The sequence below is a fragment of the Panulirus ornatus genome, chromosome 32 (genome assembly GCF_036320965.1).
Source record: "Panulirus ornatus isolate Po-2019 chromosome 32, ASM3632096v1, whole genome shotgun sequence".
NCBI lineage: Eukaryota > Metazoa > Arthropoda > Malacostraca > Decapoda > Palinuridae > Panulirus > Panulirus ornatus.
The window spans coordinates 13,736,567-13,755,949 of record NC_092255.1 but is presented as its reverse complement, the minus strand read 5'-3'; the positions used below and the strand labels follow the sequence as shown (position 1 = coordinate 13,755,949).

The window sequence follows — 19,383 nt, the reverse complement described above, 5'->3', positions numbered from 1 at the left end:
AATGTGGCCTTTGTTGTCTTTTCCTAGCGATACTTCTGGGGGGATGCTATTTCATGTGTGGCGGGGTGGTGACGAGAATGGATGAAGGCAGCAAGTATGAATATGTACATGTGTATATATGTAAATGTCTGTGTATGTATATGTATGTATACGTTGAAATATATAGGTATGTATATGTGCGTGTTTGGGCGTTTATGTATATACATGTACATGTGGGTGGGTTGGGCCATTCTTTTGTATTTCATCTTGCGCTAACTCGCTGACGCGGGAGACGGCGAATAAGTATGATAAAAAAAGAATATACATATATGCATATAACCCATGCTATGCCAGGTGCCCACTTTATCACTTAGCCTCTAAGGGAAGATGAACCCCTGCATTAGGTATAGGCCGAACATCGAGGTCACTAATGCTAGGTCATTAATGCTAGGTAATCAATCACCTATTTGTAGTTACCTTCCACGATAGGCAAGAAATACATGAGTAGTATAATTCCTTCCTTATGTGTCAGAGGGAAAATCACCCTTGTCTATTTCTATTAAATCCTTCACCTTTGTCGTTGTCAAAAGTTACCCATTATGATCACACAAAGAAGAGCTTTTCAGTTTCCTGTATATACATAAAATCATATAAATACCATTACCTTTATAATGATGACGATGTTCTTTCTTTGTCTGGTTGAGGCCAGTGGCATGTCAGCTGCGCTTTCCAACCGGACTCTCTCTCTGGTCTTTCCCCATTACACCACGAACTGGTCGCAATGACTTCCATTCTTTGTTCCTCCGGTGAATGGCTAGGCTGGCGTGAGGCCTCTCGGGTCGCCTCCCAGCACTCCGGGACCTGTAAAGAAGCACCAAAACACTAAATCGAGGATGAGAAAGATAAGATACGATAGTAGATGAATATGTATTACTTTCTCTTTATGTTTCCGTACGTACACCAACTCTAGGAAGGTCCTGTGTCTAAGTGTACAAGTTACCATCAAGGGGATGACACTTGGCGTTGTGAGGACTTCAATCAAGTGGGTTGTATGATATCCCAAAGCAACAAAGCTGCAACTGGGACTCAAATGAGAGTAGGAAAGGTTGTGGGATGACGTAATGGTACAAGAACCTCCTAAGCTCTCAACCACAGAGGAAGGTATTGAAACACTTTAAAGGTGAGGAGATACTGGAACGCGAACTATAAGTCAAGTGACGAGACCCGTGAATACACAATGGATACAGGAGTCTTGTAAGTTTATGTTGTGATAGAGTAAAAAGAAAAGAAAAAAGGTTCAAAGAGTTGGATCCCAGACGAGGGCATAGAACTCCCCACCTGTACAGTATGAATAGGTACTCACAATTACTATGAGCAGCGTCTTGGGTAAGTTTAAGGTGATTTGTTTTATCCTAAATCATTCCTACAACATAAACGTCTCCTGGTTAATCTTTACGTCATCCATCAACATCACTGCCGGTATAACCTTAACCATGAAACAAGGAAGCTAGTAAGAATGATCAAACAGTTTGTACGATGATGTGTTTCAAATGTGTGCTATGATTTGTAGGTTAATATCCCTACAGGAAACGATGGACCATACGTAGTAGTAGTAGTGATAGTGGTAGTAGCAGTAGTAGTAGTAGTAGTAGTAGTAGTAGTAGTAGTAGTAGTAGTAGTAGTAATAGTAGTAGTAGTAGTAGTAGAATTAGTAGTAGTATTAGTAGTAGTAGAATTAGAAGAATTAGTAGTAGTGGTAGTAGTAGTAGCAGTAGTGGTAGTAGTGGTAGCAGTAGTAGTAGTAGTAGTAGTAGTAGTAGTAGTAGTAGTAGTAGTAGTAGTAGTCGTAGTAATAGTAGTTGTAGTAATAGTAATAGTAGTAGCAAAGTAGTGGTGTATATAAATATATATACATATATATATATATATATATATATATATATATATATATATATATATATATATATATATATATATATATAAATGTGAATAAGAGCAAGGTTATTAGGTACAGTAGGGTTGAGGGTCAAGTCAATTGGGAGGTGAGTTTGAATGGAGAAAAACTGGAGGAAGTGAAGTGTTTTAGATATCTGGGAGTGGATCTGGCAGCGGATGGAACCATGGAAGCGGAAGTGGATCATAGGGTGGGGGAGGGGGCGAAAATTCTGGGAGCCTTGAAGAATGTGTGGAAGTCGAGAACATTATCTCGGAAAGCAAAAATGGGTATGTTTGAAGGAATAGTGGTTCCAACAATGTTGTATGGTTGCGAGGCGTGGGCTATGGATAGAGTTGTGCGCAGGAGGATGGATGTGCTGGAAATGAGATGTTTGAGGACAATGTGTGGTGTGAGGTGGTTTGATCGAGTAAGTAACGTAAGGGTAAGAGAGATGTGTGGAAATAAAAAGAGCGTGGTTGAGAGAGCAGAAGAGGGTGTTTTGAAATGGTTCGGGCACATGGAGAGAATGAGTGAGGAAAGATTGACCAAGAGAATATATGTGTCGGAGGTGGAGGGAACGAGGAGAAGAGGGAGACCAAATTGGAGGTGGAAAGATGGAGTGAAAAAGATTTTGTGTGATCGGGGCCTGAACATGCAGGAGGGTGAAAGGAGGGCAAGGAATAGAGTGAATTGGAGCGATGTGGTATACCGGGGTTGACGTGCTGTCAGTGGATTGAATCAAGGCATGTGAAGCGTCTGGGGTAAACCATGGAAAGCTGTGTAGGTATGTATATTTGCGTGTGTGGACGTATGTATGTACATGTGTATGGGGGTGGGTCGGGCCATTTCTTTCGTCTGTTTCCTTGCGCTACCTCGCAAACGCGGGAGACAGCGACAAAGCAAAAAAAAAAAAAAAAATATATATATATATATATATCTTTTTCTTTTTTTCTTTTAAACTATTCGCCATTTCCCGCGTTAGCGAGGTAGCGTTAAGAACAGAGGACTGGGCTTTTTTTGGAATATCCTCACCTGGCCCCCTCTGTTCCTTCTTTTGGAAAAAAAAAAAAAAAAAAAAACGAGAGGGGAGGATTTCCAGCCCCCCGCTCCCTCCCTTTTTAGTCGCCTTCTACGACACGCAGGGAATACGTGGGAAGTATTCTTAATCCCCTATCCCCAGGAGATATTCAGCAGGCCAAAACTTGAATATTTTTCTTAAACTTTGTTCACCACAATAAAAGCTGCATAGATAAACAATAGGGGACAGCAACAAAAATAGTAACTAAATTAAGATTTGTGAGTTATGGGAAAGGCGAAAAGCCTAGGATTTGTCCACCATGGAAGAAAGAAGAGTAAGAGGTAACCTGATTACAACCAGTTTGATGATGTTATCAGTGAACAGTTCTTCGAAAGATGCAAAGATATAACAACTATATACCATAACAAGAAACTGAGCAAGAAACTTGTCGGAAAGACTGTACAGTACTATTTTTGCCGAGTATTGAGAGATGTAGACGATTCAAAAAATCAGTCATGAGAGTGATTATGGACAATACATCAGCTTAAAAAGTTGTATGATTATAAGGTTCACAACATGAAGTCCCATCAGAGGAAAACAGCATCCCCTTCAGTACAAATAGGTAGGAGACGAAAAAGATAAAGGTGAATGTTTCAAACTTGTAAGATAAAGCTTTAAGAGATACAGCCCCACAAGTACATAATTCTCACACTGTATATTACAAGACAAATTAGTCACTACATTCAAAACAACTACATACACACACACACACACACACACACACACACACACACATAAGCAAGAGTAGGTACAAACAAATGAGTTGAAACAGTGAATGGTGACTGTACACAAAAGTTTAAAAAGTTATACAATGGAAAAAATTTAAGATATGGTCCCATAAGTGTACAGTTCCCTCCGATACCGTACACTTAGGTAATCATAATCATAAAAAAAAGCCAATAACCATACAAAAATTTATAAACATATCTCATGAAAGTCAAGAACATAAATGAACAGACTACAGAAGTGAAATATTGCTGTTAACCATACATAGGCCAATATATGCCACATGCCAAAGTGCCCACGATCAGTGACCTCATGCTCCCTGTGTCTTTCTTCTCTCTCTCTCTCCCTTTGTCTATCTTTCATGAAGTTCATTCATTGACAGAACTTTGTGCTGCACTAATATCTGACTGTGACTGCATATTAATCTTCCTTTGAAATGCCAATAAAAAAGATATGTAGCTACTGTTTCAATTTCATGTATGGAGGTACAGCAGAAGACAACCTGGAGGTGCAGCACATGACAACCTTCAGGTACAGCAGAAGACAACCTGGAGGTGCAGCAGAAGACAACCTGGAGGTGCAGCACATGAAAACCTTCAGGTACAGCAGAAGACAACCTGGAGGTGCAGCACATGACAACCTGGAGGTGCAGCACATGAAAACCTTCAGGTACAGCAGAAGACAACCTGGAGGTGCAGCACATGAAAACCTTCAGGTACAGCAGAAGACAACCTGGAGGTGCAGCAGAAGACAACCTGGAGGTGCAGCACATGACAACCTTCAGGTACAGCAGAAGACAACCTGGAGGTGCAGCAGAAGACAACCTGCAAGTACAGCAGAAGACAACCAGGAGGTACAGTAGATGACAACATGGAGGTACAGCAGACGAAAACCTTTAGATGAAGCAGAGGAAAACCTGGAGGTGAAGCAAACAGCTTGAAGGTACAGCAGAAGACAACCTGCAGGTACAGCACATGACAACCTGCAGGTTCAGCACATGACAACCTGGAGGTACAGCACATGACAACCTGCAGGTACAGCAGAAGCCAACCTGGAGGTACAGTAGAAGACAACCTGGAGGTGTAGCAAACAACCTACAGGTGCGGCAGAAGGCAACCTAAAGGTATAGCAGAAGACAATCTGAAGCTGCGGCAGAAGACAACCTGAAGGTACAGCAGCAGAAAACCTGGAGGACGAGGAAACAGCTTTTTGGTGCAGCAGAAGACAACCTGGAGATACAGCAGAAGACAACCTGGAGGTACAGCAGAAGACAACCTGGAGATACAGCAGAAGACAACCTGCAGGTACAGCAGAAGACAACCTGGAGATACAGCAGAAGACAACCTGGAGGTACAGCAGAAGTCAACCTGAATATTGAGCAGAAGACAACCTGGAGGAATAGCAGAACAACCTGGAGATCCAGTAGATGACAACCTGGCGGTGCAACAGAAGATAACCTGAAAATGGAGCAGAAGAAAACCTGGAGGTATAACAGAAGACAACCTGGAGGTGCAGCAGAAGACAAACTGGAGGTGCAGCAGAAGACAAACTGGAGGTGCAGCAGAAGACAAACTGGAGGTGCAGCAGAAGAAAACCTGAAGGTGCAGCAGAAGACAACCTGGAGGTACAGAAGAAGAGAACCTGGATGTTCAGCAGAAGACAACACGGAGGTACAGCAGAAGACAACCTGGAGGTCCAGCAGAAGACAACTTGGAGGTACAGGAAAATACAATCTGGAGGTGCAGAAGAAGAGAGCCTGGAGGTGCAGCAGAAGAAAACCTGGAGGATCAGCAGAAGACAACCTGAAGTTGCAGCAGAAGACAACCATGAGGTGGAGCAGAGAAAACCTGGAGGTCCAGCAGAAGACAACCTGGAGGTACAGCAGAAGAGAACCTGAAGGTGGAGCAGAGGACATCCTGGAGGTACAGAAGAAGACAACCTGGAGGTGCAGCAGAAAACAACATGGAGGTACAGCAGAAGACAACCTGGAGGTACAGCATATGACAACCTGTAAGTGCAGCAGATGACAAACTGGAGGTACACCAGAGGCCAACCTGGAGGTTCAGTTGGAAAAAAAAACCTAGAGGTACAGCAGAATACAACGAAGAGGGGCAGCAGAAGACAACCTCGAGGTACAGCGGAGGAGAACTAGGAGGTGAAGAAGAATGCAACCTGGAGGTACAGCAGAATACAACGTGGAGGTACAGCAGAAGACAACCTGAAGGTGGAGTAGGGGACAACTTGGAGGTATAGCCGAAGACAACCTGAAGATGGCCCAGAAGACAACCTAAAGGTATAGCAGAAGACAACCTGAAGGTACAGCAGAAGACAACCTGGAGGTAAAGCAGAAGACAACCTGGAGGTACAGCACAAGACAACCTGAAGGTGCAGCAGAAGACAACCTGGAGGCACAGCAGAAGACAACCTGGAGGTACAGCACAAGGCAACCTGAAGGTGCAACAGAAGACAAAATAGAGGTTCAACAGAAGGCAATCTGGAAGTACAGGAGACAACCTGGAAGTTCAGCAAAATACAACATGGAGGTACAGCAGAAGACAATCTGGAGGTACAGCAGAAGGCAACCTGGAGGTACAGCACCTGACAACTTGCAGGTACAGCAGAAGACAACCTGCAGGTACAGCACATGACAACCTGCAGGTTCAGCACATGACAACCTGGAGGTACAGCACATGACAACCTGCAGGTACAGCAGAAGACAACATGGAGGTACAGCAGAAGCCAACCTGGAGGTGCAGCACATGACAACCTGGAGGTACAGCAGAAGACAACCTGCAGGTACAGCAGAAGCCAACCTGGAGGTACAGTAGAAGACAACCTGGAGGTGTAGCAAACAACCTACAGGTGCGGCAGAAGGCAACCTAAAGGTATAGCAGAAGACAATCTGAAGCTGCGGCAGAAGACAACCTGAAGGTACAGCAGCAGAAAACCTGGAGGACGAGGAAACAGCTTTTTGGTGCAGCAGAAGACAACCTGGAGATACAGCAGAAGACAACCTGGAGGTACAGCAGAAGACAACCTGAATATTGAGCAGAAGACAACCTGGAGGAATAGCAGAACAACCTGGAGATCCAGTAGATGACAACCTGGCGGTGCAACAGAAGATAACCTGAAAATGGAGCAGAAGAAAACCTGGAGGTATAACAGAAGACAACCTGGAGGTGCAGCAGAAGACAAACTGGAGGTGCAGCAGAAGACAAACTGGAGGTGCAGCAGAAGACAAACTGGAGGTGCAGCAGAAGACAACCTGGAGGTACAGAAGAAGAGAACCTGGACGTTCAGCAGAAGACAACCCGGAGGTACAGCAGAGGACAACCTGGAGGTCCAGCAGAAGACAACCTGTAGGTACAGCAGAAGGCAGCCTGGAGGTACAGCAAAATACAATCTGGAGGTGCAGTGGAAGACTGCCTGGAGGTGTAGCAGAAGAAAACCTGGAGGTCCAGCAGAAGACAACCTGGAGGTACAGCAGAAGACAACCTGAAGGTGGAGCAGAGGACAACCTGGAGGTCCAGAAGAAGACAAACTGGAGGTACAGCAGAAGGCAACCTGGAGGTACAGCAAAATACAATCTGGAGGTGCAGTAGACGAGAGCCTGGAGGTGTAGCAGAAGAAAACCTGGAGGTCCAGCAGAAGACAACCTGGAGGTACAGCAGAAGACTACCTGGATGTACAGCAGAATACAACCTGTAAGTGCAGCAGATGACAACCTGGAGGTACACCAGAGGACAAGTTGGAGGTTCAGTTGGAAAAAAAACAAACAAACCTAGAGGTACAACAGAAGACAACGTGAAGGTACAGCAGAAGACAACCTGAAGGTGGAGCAGGGGACAACCTGGAGGTCTAGCAGAAGACCAGCTGGTGGTGCAGGAGAAGACGACCTGAAGGTGCAGCAGAAGGCAAAATGGAGGTTCAACAGAAGATAATGTGGAAGTACAGCAGACAAACTGGAGGTTCAGTAGAATACAACATGGAATTACAGCAGAAGAGAACCTGGAGGTACAGCAGAAGGCAAAATGGAGGTGCAGCAGAAGACAACATGAAGATACAACAGAAGACAACATGAAGGTACAGCAGAAGACAACTTGGAGGTACAGCACATGACAACCTTCAGGTACAGCAGAAGACAACTTGGAGGTCCAGCAGAAGACAACTTGGAGGTACAGCAGAAGGCAACCTGGAGGTACAGGAAAATACAATCTGGAGGTGCAGTGGAAGACAGCCTGGAGGTGTAGCAGAAGAAAAACCTGGAGTTTAGCAGAAGACAACATGAAGGTGCAGCAGAAGACAACCTGGACGTGCAGCAGAAGAAATCCTGGAGGTCCAGCAGAAGACAACCTGGAGGTGCAGCAGAAGAGAACCTGAAGGTGGAGCAGAGGACATCCTGGAGGTACAGAAGAAGACAACCTGGAGGTGCAGCAGAAAACAACATGGAGGTACAGCAGAAGACAACCTGGAGGTACAGCATATGACAACCTGTAAGTGCAGCAGATGACAAACTGGAGGTACACCAGAGGCCAACCTGGAGGTTCAGTTGGAAAAAAAAAACCTAGAGGTACAGCAGAATACAACGAAGAGGGGCAGCAGAAGACAACCTCGAGGTACAGCGGAGGAGAACTAGGAGGTGAAGAAGAATGCAACCTGGAGGTACAGCAGAATACAACGTGGAGGTACAGCAGAAGACAACCTGAAGGTGGAGCAGGGGACAACTTGGAGGTATAGCCGAAGACAACCTGAAGATGGCCCAGAAGACAACCTAAAGGTATAGCAGAAGACAACCCGAAGGTACAGCAGAAGACAACCTGAAGGTGCAGCAGAAGACAACCTGGAGGTACAGCAGAAGACAACCTGGAGGTACAGCAGAATACAACGTGGAGGTACACCAGAAGACAACCTGAAGGTGCAGCAGAAGACATCCTGGAGGCACAGCAGAAGACAACCTGGAGGTACAGCACAAGACAACCTGAAGGTGCAACAGAAGACAAAATAGAGGTTCAACAGAAGGCAATCTGAAAGTACAGGAGACAACCTGGAAGTTCAGCAGAATACAACATGGAGGTACGGCAGAAGACAATCTGGAGGTACAGCAGAAGACAACCTGGAGGTACAGCATAAGACAACCTGGAGGTACACCAGAAGACAACTTGGAGGTACAGCATATGACAACCTGCAGGTACAGCAGAAGACAACCTGGAGGTACAGCACAAGACAACCTGGAGGTACAGCACATGACAACCTGGAGGTACAGCACCTGACAACTTGCAGGTACACCAGAAGACAACTTGGAGGTACAGCAGAAGACAACCTGGAGGTACAGCAGAAGACAACCTAAAGGTATAGCAGAAGGCAACCTGAAGGTACAGCAGAAGACAACCTAAAGGTATAGCAGAAGACAACCTGAAGGTACAGCAGAAGACAACCTGGAGGTAAAGCAGACAATCTGGGGGTTCAGCAGAATACAACATGGAGGTGCAGTAGAAGACAACCTGGAGGTACAGCAGAAGGCAACCTGGAGGTACAGCAGAAGACAACCTGGAGGTACAGCACATGACAACCTGCAGGTACAGCAGAAGACAACCTGGAGGTACAGCATAAGACAACCTGGAGGTACAGCACAAGACAACCTGAAGGTGCAGCAGAAGCAACCTGCAAGTACAGCAGAAGACAATCTGGAGGTACAGCAGAAGACAACCTGGAGGTACAGCAGTAGACAACCTGGAGGTACAGCACATGACAACCTGCAGGTTCAGCACATGACAACCTGGAGGTACAGCAAATGACAACCTGGAGGTACAGCAGAAGACAACCTGGAGGTGCAGCAGAAGAAAACCTGAATATTGAGCAGAAGACAACCTGGAGGAATAGCAGAACAACCTGGAGATACAGCAGAAGACAACCTGGAGGTACAGCAGAAGACAACCTGGAGATACAGCAGAAGACAACCTGGAGGTACAGCAGAAGTCAACCTGAATATTGAGCAGAAGACAACCTGGAGGAATAGCAGAACAACCTGGAGATCCAGTAGATGACAACCTGGCGGTGCAACAGAAGATAACCTGAAAATGGAGCAGAAGAAAACCTGGAGGTATAACAGAAGACAACCTGGAGGTGCAGCAGAAGACAAACTGGAGGTGCAGCAGAAGACAAACTGGAGGTGCAGCAGAAGACAACCTGGAGGTACAGAAGAAGAGAACCTGGACGTTCAGCAGAAGACAACCCGGAGGTACAGCAGAGGACAACCTGGAGGTCCAGCAGAAGACAACCTGTAGGTACAGCAGAAGGCAGCCTGGAGGTACAGCAAAATACAATCTGGAGGTGCAGTGGAAGACTGCCTGGAGGTGTAGCAGAAGAAAACCTGGAGGTCCAGCAGAAGACAACCTGGAGGTGCAGTAGACAAACTGGAGGTTCAGCAAAAGACAACCTGAAGGTGCAGCAGGAGACAACCTGGCGGTACAGCAGAAGACAACCTGTAGGTACAGCACCTGACAACTTGCAGGTACTGCAGAAGACAACCTGGAGGTACAGCACATGACAACCTGCAGGTATATCAGAAGAGAAGCTGGAGGTGCAGCAGAAGACAACGTGGAGGTACGGCAGATAACAACCTAGAGGTGTAGCAGAAGACAACGTGGAGGTACAGCAGAAGACAACCTGGTGGTACAGCAGAAGACAACCTGGTGGTACAGCAGAAGACAACCTGGAGGTACAGAAGACAATCTGGTGGTAGAGCAGAAGAAAGCTGGAGGTGCAGCAGGAGACGACCTGTAGTACAGTAGAAGACGACCTGTAGGTACAGTAGACGATGACCTGTAGGTACAGTAGAAGACGACCTGTAGGAACAGTAGACGACGACCTGTAGGTACAGTAGAAGACGACCTGTAGGAACAGTAGACGACGACCTGTAGGTACAGTAGAAGACAACCTGGAGGTACAGTAGAAGATAACTTGTAGGTACAGTAGAAGATAACCTGTAGGTACAGTAGAAGACGACCTGTGGGTACAGCAGAAGACGAAGATTAGGTACAGCAGAAGATGACCAGTAGTTACAGCGAAACACAACCTACAGGTACAGTTGAAGACACTCTAGGTTCAATAAGAGGCAACAGGTTACTATATAGCAAGGCATATCAAGTGGTCATAAAGAATGGTAGTATTGTTAAGAAAGAAGAATTATCATTATATAAGATCCCATCTTATAACACGTTATAGGATATTATAAAGAGACTTAATATAAACCTTATACCACGAAACATATGAAAAACGTACACGTGAGTGAAATCCACTGGTCTAAAAGATGATGATAAACTCAGCCTATGTAACGCAGCACAGGAGGAAACATTACTAGAGAGTGAACTGTAAGAAATATATGATCAAATCTTCCTAACATTTCTGTGTTGACGTCAAAACCATTTTGAAGTCGACGTCATCAGGCCGACCTGATCATGGAACAGTGACGTCACAGCATCAGGTGACGTCACCAATATATATAAATACAACGTTTAAAAAAGTTGAAGTGAAAACTTGGGCTGGAATCCAGAGGCGTGTTAACACTCAGGTCTGAGGCCGACGACTCCCACCCTCCCACCCGCTCACGGTCTCGGTGTCTCCATGTACCAAACATGTTGACGTCTTATCTGATAATATACGCTCTATATCAGATAAAATCATCTATTTCTTCATCAAAATGATCATACAAAGCTCATTTAGAGTTTCTTTTGAACAGACGTATATGAAAAATATCTCGATACGTAATCACGTAATCAAAGTATATTCTTTATGCTCATATGTAAAAATGTACAGCTTCTACGTGATGTTCACTCATATCGTCTATAAATTTCACCAGAAGTAAAGCATAATAAGGATATGACGATGAATCATATGGCAACAGCTCCACCCACTTGTGTCCTGGGTTTCGTTCTGTGATTCACCGCTGGCGTCAAACATGTCTTATGATTTCAACGAAAACTTGCTTACCTCGTCCAGGTCATGTAGCGTCCTCAGTATGACCTCTATCCAAATGTATAGCAGTGTAATACTTTGACCTCCATTTGGCTGCCTCTTGTGACGAACGCTTGTGTGTGTGTGTGTGATCCTCATGGCATCGACAACTGAATGTTTACATTTTCTGAATGTCTGTGCACCACATGAAGACGCTTTAGGATCATCAGCCATTGTTCTTATATCCACTGGTATGTCAACAATTCTCACACCGTTACACTGTCCAAAGAAACGGGTTTAAAACCATTGTACAAACACAGAGACACACTGGATACATCCTTAAGCCACCAGTGCTCCGGGTCAACTGACATAAACATCTGACGTCACATATTTGAACGACGGAGAATGTATTTAAGAAGGGTAACTACCCTAGATTACTAGAGGTTTTATGAAGACGTCAAATATTGCCACCACTAACGCTATCTTATGGATAAGCTCGTAACTTGTAAAGGAGAACGTGTAGAGAACGGTTAGGGTAAAAAAAACTCTCGTAGGTGACACATTAAGTAAAATGTGCTTAATAGTAAAGCGATCTTATACTGATAATGTGCTTTGATTCTGATCATTGTATTAATATGTATACTACTTTTATGGTGTTATTGTGACCATTAACACCACCTTTTGGAATCTTTCAAATTTCGGTGGAACTTATCATCTCTTCTTTGCTGAAGATATCAAAACAAAATGTCATCAGGGGAGATGTCAGACGCAGAGCAGGTGATTATTGTGACGCTGTCTGATCGCTGAGGTCAGTACTGAATATCACTTTCGTGATAGACTGGCACCACACTAGTCTGGGAGAGTAACATTTCCCAAACAGATCTTCCTCGATTGGACGGATATGCCAGCCGTATGATCAAAGTTCTATCCTCTAGAGACGCAGATAACACGTATGAAAACCAGTGATAGAAAATAATTCCAGAATTCAATTTAACACATGACACCTCATACCTCCGTTCACATGAGGAACCCCTGTGAGAGTTAAGCTACCTTGGAGCGCCAGGCACTATATCAAAACCATTAATTCCTCACACTTAAAGCATGAAAATTATAACACTGTACACAAATCTTATATAAGCTGATCATGGAGTCGATAGCATGCTGGGTTAACATACAGTAACGCTCATGTGGAATGTATGTTTCTAGATATTCTAATAGCTCGATCCCCTCCAGCATTGGGCGCCATAATAGTCACATGAATATTCAAAGCAACTCATATGTTGGGTAAAGGCATATCCAGTTGTGCAGTTTCTAGTTCACGAAGTGCACATAAAGGGTCTTGTCATCACATGTGACTTGCCCTTTGTGCACTGAACATAATGAAGGAATTCATCAGGGAAGCAGCCCTCCAGGTCCTCTGGATATGCCTGTTGCAACCTTGCAGCCATTTGACGTATTTCAGTGGTATCATTTCCCTCAACAATGCTCACGCTAGTCAGTACACCGACACTGGTATTGACAACTTAATACAAAGCCTTTTCCCAGTCAGTTCTACAGTCAGATGATAAACGATGGTGTCAAATACACCGATGTGAAATTGGCTTCTTGCCATTTGTGGCTGAGTTCTGCTTATATCTTCCTTAATACACCTTATCCTCCTCTAACAATTCACCTTCCGGTTCGTAGCTGCAACAGTGAGAACGAATCTCTCTTATGCAAGCAATGTCATACACTTTGGTACAGGTCATAAGTGTACAATCCTTCGCTTGCAACAGCTTCCTGTCATCAGTGGCGTATTAAAGACTGTAGGACCCTGAGACCAGAATATTCTTGCTTACCTTCCACGGGTTCTTTTAAGGATATAATGAGATTATGTCTAATGTACACAGTATTTATTTCTAAATGTAACTACACAAGATTGGAACATTTCCAAATACCTGGTATGTTTAACAATCATGAAATCATAAAGGAATGATGATTTAAGGAAAGTCGGATCATTTAATTTTTAGAGCCGCCGAGGATATTAAGCCCTTGGATAATCTACAGAAAATCAAATTCTCTTACAGAGACGAGAATATCCTGACTTACTGATTTACTTGTTTATTTACGTAGAAATAAATGCTGATATCTATCTAAAGTATAATCACACAGTGTATTACGACAATATTTCTCCCAACAGGAGAATTATGTGCTTTATTTTATATAAAGTGAATTGAACAAAGTGGTTTTCACTTAGAGTGACAGTCTGAGTGGTCAAGGGGAGTCACTGTCTGTGTTATGGTGAATCCATTCATGCTTGTGTACTGACCAGCCCATCCTCACCTGTGTAGAGGATGACCCACTACGCTTTGTGTACTGACCAGCCCACCTTAACCAGTGTATAGGGGAACAAACCCATGTTAGTGCACTAGCCAAGTTCCTCATCTCTGTGGCTTGGTCTGCCCACCCACCATTCATCACAGCATCTTAACATTACAGTGGTACTCCAGTGCATTTCTGTGTCTGCCATTATGATGTCCTACACTCCAACCTTAGTTAAATTTTTATGGTCATACTGATTCTATTAAAACCTTCTCAAGTTAACTTAAACAGTGAAATATAGAACACTAATCATGTATAACTACTGTAAGCCTAATTCTATAAGATTAGACTGCCAAATGTGCTGTAGTTGATCCACATATATTTTCTCAAGATTATAATCTGCAGTTGTTTATTATACTGATTGCTGAAAGTTGTAACTCGTGCTGGAATGTAACAATATGGAAATCCTGACTTAAAAAAAAAAGGACCAGGACGTTGTAACACACGTGTGGACCGACATACGAGTGTTTTGTGCTGATTATTGATTATTACCAAGTCCAGGATATGTGACCTACCACCACCAGAGTCCTATATTTCCCGGTGGTCTGTGGAGGAACAATGTTTGACACGCAAAGCATAAAAGCAGTGGTATGGAAGCAGTGAATAGTGCTTGGTATACGAGTGTAATAGTGTCTTTGATATCAGAGAAATGCGAATGTCTCAACGGGATAATTCTTCAGTTAGCTGGGTTACTGGGAGGGGCCAATACACTACCACCTGAGCTCTCCCTCTCACTGATGGCAGAGTCACATAATGAAATATAGTTAGGGAAGTATGCCTTCAATTTGCAGGGGTTCCTGGGAGGGGCCATTACTACCGAAGCCCTCTATCTCGCTGGTGGCAGAAGCAAGAGGACTGGTACTTGAGCAACCCCACCACTGGTGGACACCTGGCGATGAGAGAAACATGACCTAAACAGTTTTAATAGTGTGAGGATCCTATCAGCACTGGTGCTGGTACAGTAGTACCTGCCTTCCTACGGTAAGAGCAGTGATGCCTGAGCAACACTACCAGTGTCTGGCTCTTAGCATCAACACAACTATGCCGTAGCAGCTCCAGCAATGTCTGGCTCTTAGCGGCGAGAGCAGCGGTGCCTGAGCAGCTCCAGCAGTGCCTGGCTCTTAGCGGCGAGAGCAGCGGTGTCCGGACAGTTCCATCAGGAACGCAGCGACGCTGGCGGCCCAGGCGAGGATGAGGATGGTGTGTTCCTTTGTCGTGCAAAAATTCGCCTGCCGCTAAACGGGGAGACGTCTTATGCCCATCACGTTCGCTGGAGGGGGTTTGCCTATGTCGCTCATGTTATCTCTGCCAACAATGAAACATAACCATGTTCACAAGGAATGGACACATTCGGTTGCCTAATTGAAAATTTCAATTTCAATGATCAAATTCAGATAGTTATAAGCCTAATTGCATAGCTTTTACACAATGTACATATCTCAATATGAAGATGTGGTTACAATAATGATTATTATACTTCCAGATATATTGCCTACTTCATTGTTATCAAAACTTAACCATACCCTTATATAGTCACCCGTGTTCAGAGACGTTGGATTTGGCTGTTAATAAACTCTGATGCAGGTATCTCATTCTCTATGCATCCATCATCATTTCTGCCATGTCCCATTCCTTTTCACACACACTTATAACTTACATCAAGTCGTTAAGGTTACCGCTCTCCACCCATCTTCTATTCCACTCCACAGTGTCTGAGGACAGGACAACCTCATGTGCGATGTGTCGTATGGAGCAAACATTATCAAGAGGTGTGATCATGCCACCTCTGAGTACAAACCTCTCATCTCTCCGATTCACCCTAGCCTACCTCACCGCGATCCAAAAGACAAGCTGCCGCTCCCTGGCCAGCCGACCCTAGCCTACCTCACCGCGATCCAATAGACGAGCTGCCACTCCCCGGCCAGCCGACCCTAGCCTACCTCACCAAGATCCAGTAGACGAGCTGCCACTCCCTGGCCAGCCGACCCTAGCCTACCTCACCAAGATCCAGTAGACGAGCTGCCACTCCCTGGCCAGCCAACCCTAGCCTACCTCACCACGATCCAGTAGACGAGCTGCCACTCCCCGGCCAGCCGACCCTAGCCTACCTCACCAAGATCCAGTAGACGAGCTGCCGCTCCCTGGTCAGCCGACCCTAGCCTACCTCACCGCGATCCAATAGACGAGCTGCCACTCCCCGGCCAGCCGACCCTAGCCTACCTCACCACGATCCAATAGACAAGCTGCCGCTCCCCGGCCAGCCGACCCTAGCCAACCTCAACATAACTCAGCACAGTAGCCACAACTCTCATCACCCATTTCTGGGCCACCTCACCGTGATCCAGTATAGTACCCACCGATGGGCCACCTCACCGTGATCCAGTATACCAGCCACCGCTTCGCGGCTGACCGAAGCTACCCTACCTCACCATGATCCAGTACAGAAGCCGCCATTCACCCGCTTATTCTAGCCTACCTCACTTGACCCAGTGTAGTAGCTCCCCGCAAAGCCGACCACAGCCTATGAAAATCTTACCTAACATCCCCAGAAGTACATGATTATAATGGAAATGTACCATTATTTTTGTTGTCTTCTGGTGTGAGAACGCATGAAGTGGCCACGTATAAGGAATATTTGGCAGTGGGGCGAACTCTTACAGCAATTTCTAATTTCTTTCACCGGAAACATGAAGCTTCAAAAGGACCCGGTGGTCTGTTACTGTTTGTATGTTGGAAATCTAAAAAAAAAAATGTTTTTCAATCGAGCTAAACCGCCAATTTACCAAAACCATGTTAACTGTAATAACGTGAAAAATCATAAGCTGTCATCTAAGTGAATAGTAATATACTTCGAAGTGTCTGTCTACAGAGTTCTTAGGTTTTCTACATTTTCTAGCTGTGGTAATTATACTAAGTACACCTAACTATAGTTCACCACTCACTCTACATTGGTTACAACCATTAATCTCCAAATGTTACTCATATCTGGCTAGAAACAAGACCTTTGTTTATGCAGACATCAATCAACTCCGAGGCGGGAGCACGAAGCCAGCTGGCAGCTACCGAGCCGGCGACCTGTCACCTGTGGTCACATATCCTCACCTTTCCACCACCACAAGACTTGTGTCAGCATGTTGAGTTTTAACCCGAGTATCTCAGTGACCAGTACCTTACCTCTTCTCTAGTTCCCTGAAGCCTCCACTATACTACACTTCCCGGAACCCTTAACGCGATACTGTCACTCACCACAACAACCCAGGGAATGAACGTATGAACCAGAAACATAGTAATCTTCGGTTCCGGAATGACTGCGCTCGTCCGCCATCTCGAAGCAGAAGCGGGGCTTTATTGTATGGCAAGGCGTTGTGTCAATCTAGTGAAATGACTTGCATGGTCTTTTATCGTTTTGTAACGTTCGTTTTTGACTATATACTTACTGCTATTCCATGTACCTGTACTACATACGTATGTTACTAGAATCTATGCAGGATAATTACTTTTATTGTATGATAAAGTATATATTTTGAACGTGAGTCCGTCTAAGTCAGGGTCAATGTAACAATTCGGATTCAGACATCGTCCACGTTTATAATGTATTCCTACTTTTATGACGTCATTCAATTTCAAAACAATGTTTTACTTGGTTGTCTTTGTACAGTAAACCACGACTGAGACAAAATGTGATATTAAGAACACATTTTTGACCTTGACGATCGAAATACAACGACATTTTTATCACGATTATAGATAGAACATCTCCCAGGACGGCCGTAGCCAGGACTACCAACCTAATATTTACCACACTGACCATAGAAAATGGAATTGCACCGATGGTTTTCAATGACCCCCATATGTATTCATAGTACTTCCCTAACGTGTAATAATAAGTGGACACAGAGTTAACAGAAGAGTGTCAACAGACCAAACTAAAACATGAGCAATATGCTCGTCCTGCTTTTAATGTAGTAATTTCCTAAAACAACCTCTGTCTGACGGGAATTTCCAAGACACGTATGCCACTAATGATGGATTTTTTTTTTCTACGGTGTAAGAGGCAGCAGCATAGGCACCTGAATGCCCTAATCAAGGCATCTTGTTTACGAGCGTATCTATTCATCCACTACATTTAATATATTTGATCGCCGTTTCCCGCATCAGCGAGGTAGCGCTAGGAAACCGAAGAATAACGGGCCATCCACTCATATGCACATATATATATATATATATATATATATATATATATATAATATATATATATATAATATATATATATATATATATCATATATATATATCATATATATATATCATATATATATACATATATATATTATATTATATATTATACTTTGTCGCTGTCTCCCGCGTTTGCGAGGTAGCGCAAGGAAACAGACGAAAGAAATGGCCCAACCCCTCCCATACACATGTATATACATACGTCAACACACGCAAATATACATACCTACACAGCTTTCCATGGTTTACCCCAGACGCTTCACATGCCTTGATTCAATCCACTGACAGCACGTCAACCAAGGTATACCACATCGATCCAATTCACTCTATTCCTTGCCCTCCTTTCACCCTCCTGCATGTTCAGGCCCCGAGGCACCTGAATGCCTAATCAAGGCATCTTGTTTACGAGCGTATCTATCATCACTACATGTATATATATATATATATACATAAACGCCCATACACACACAAATACATACATAACATATACACATATATATATAATACACATGCACAGACATACACACATATATATACACCTGTACATATTCATACCTGCTTGCCTTCATCCATTCCTGGCGCTACGCCGTCCTACGGGAAAACAGCATCGCTATCCCCCGCTTCAGCGAAGTAGCGTCAGGAAAACAGACCAAAAAAAGGTGTAATGCACCGAAACCACAGCTCCCTATCCACATCCAGATCCCAGACACCTTACCATGGTTTACCCCAGACGCTTCACATGCTCTGGTTCAATCCACTGACAGCACGTCGACCCCGGTATACCACATCGTTTCAATTTACTTTATTCCTTGCACGCCTTTCAGTCTCCTGTATGTTCAGGCTCCAATCGCTCAAAATCTTTTTCACTCCATCCTTCCACCTCCAATTTGGTCTACCACTTCTTGTTCCCTCCACCTCTGACACATGAATCCTTTTTGTCAATCTCTCCTCACCCATTATCTCCATATGTCCAAACCATTTCAATACACCCTCTTCTGCTCCTCTCAGCTAAACTCTTTTCATTACCACACATCTCTCTTACCCTTTCATTACTTACTCGATCAAACCACCTCACACCACATGTTGTCCTCAAACATTTCATTTCCAACACATCT

General features: G+C 44.3%; 1 protein-coding gene and 1 long non-coding RNA gene across 2 annotated transcripts in view; both read right to left on the bottom strand.

Annotated features, from left to right (window-relative positions):
- Positions 1-645: 645 nt before the first annotated feature.
- Positions 646-19,383, bottom strand: part of LOC139759053 (uncharacterized) — a 422,614-nt gene continuing 403,876 nt past the window's right edge. The window contains exon 5 of the mRNA XM_071680968.1: positions 646-840. Within this exon, the coding sequence (XP_071537069.1) occupies positions 646-840 (195 nt within the window). The remainder of the gene's footprint in view (positions 841-19,383) is intronic.
- On the bottom strand, positions 13,550-17,346 carry LOC139759054 (uncharacterized). Its single transcript, XR_011714985.1, has 2 exons — positions 17,280-17,346; positions 13,550-15,338 (listed from the first exon to the last, which is right to left on the bottom strand). It is a non-coding gene; the product is annotated as an uncharacterized lncRNA (long non-coding RNA).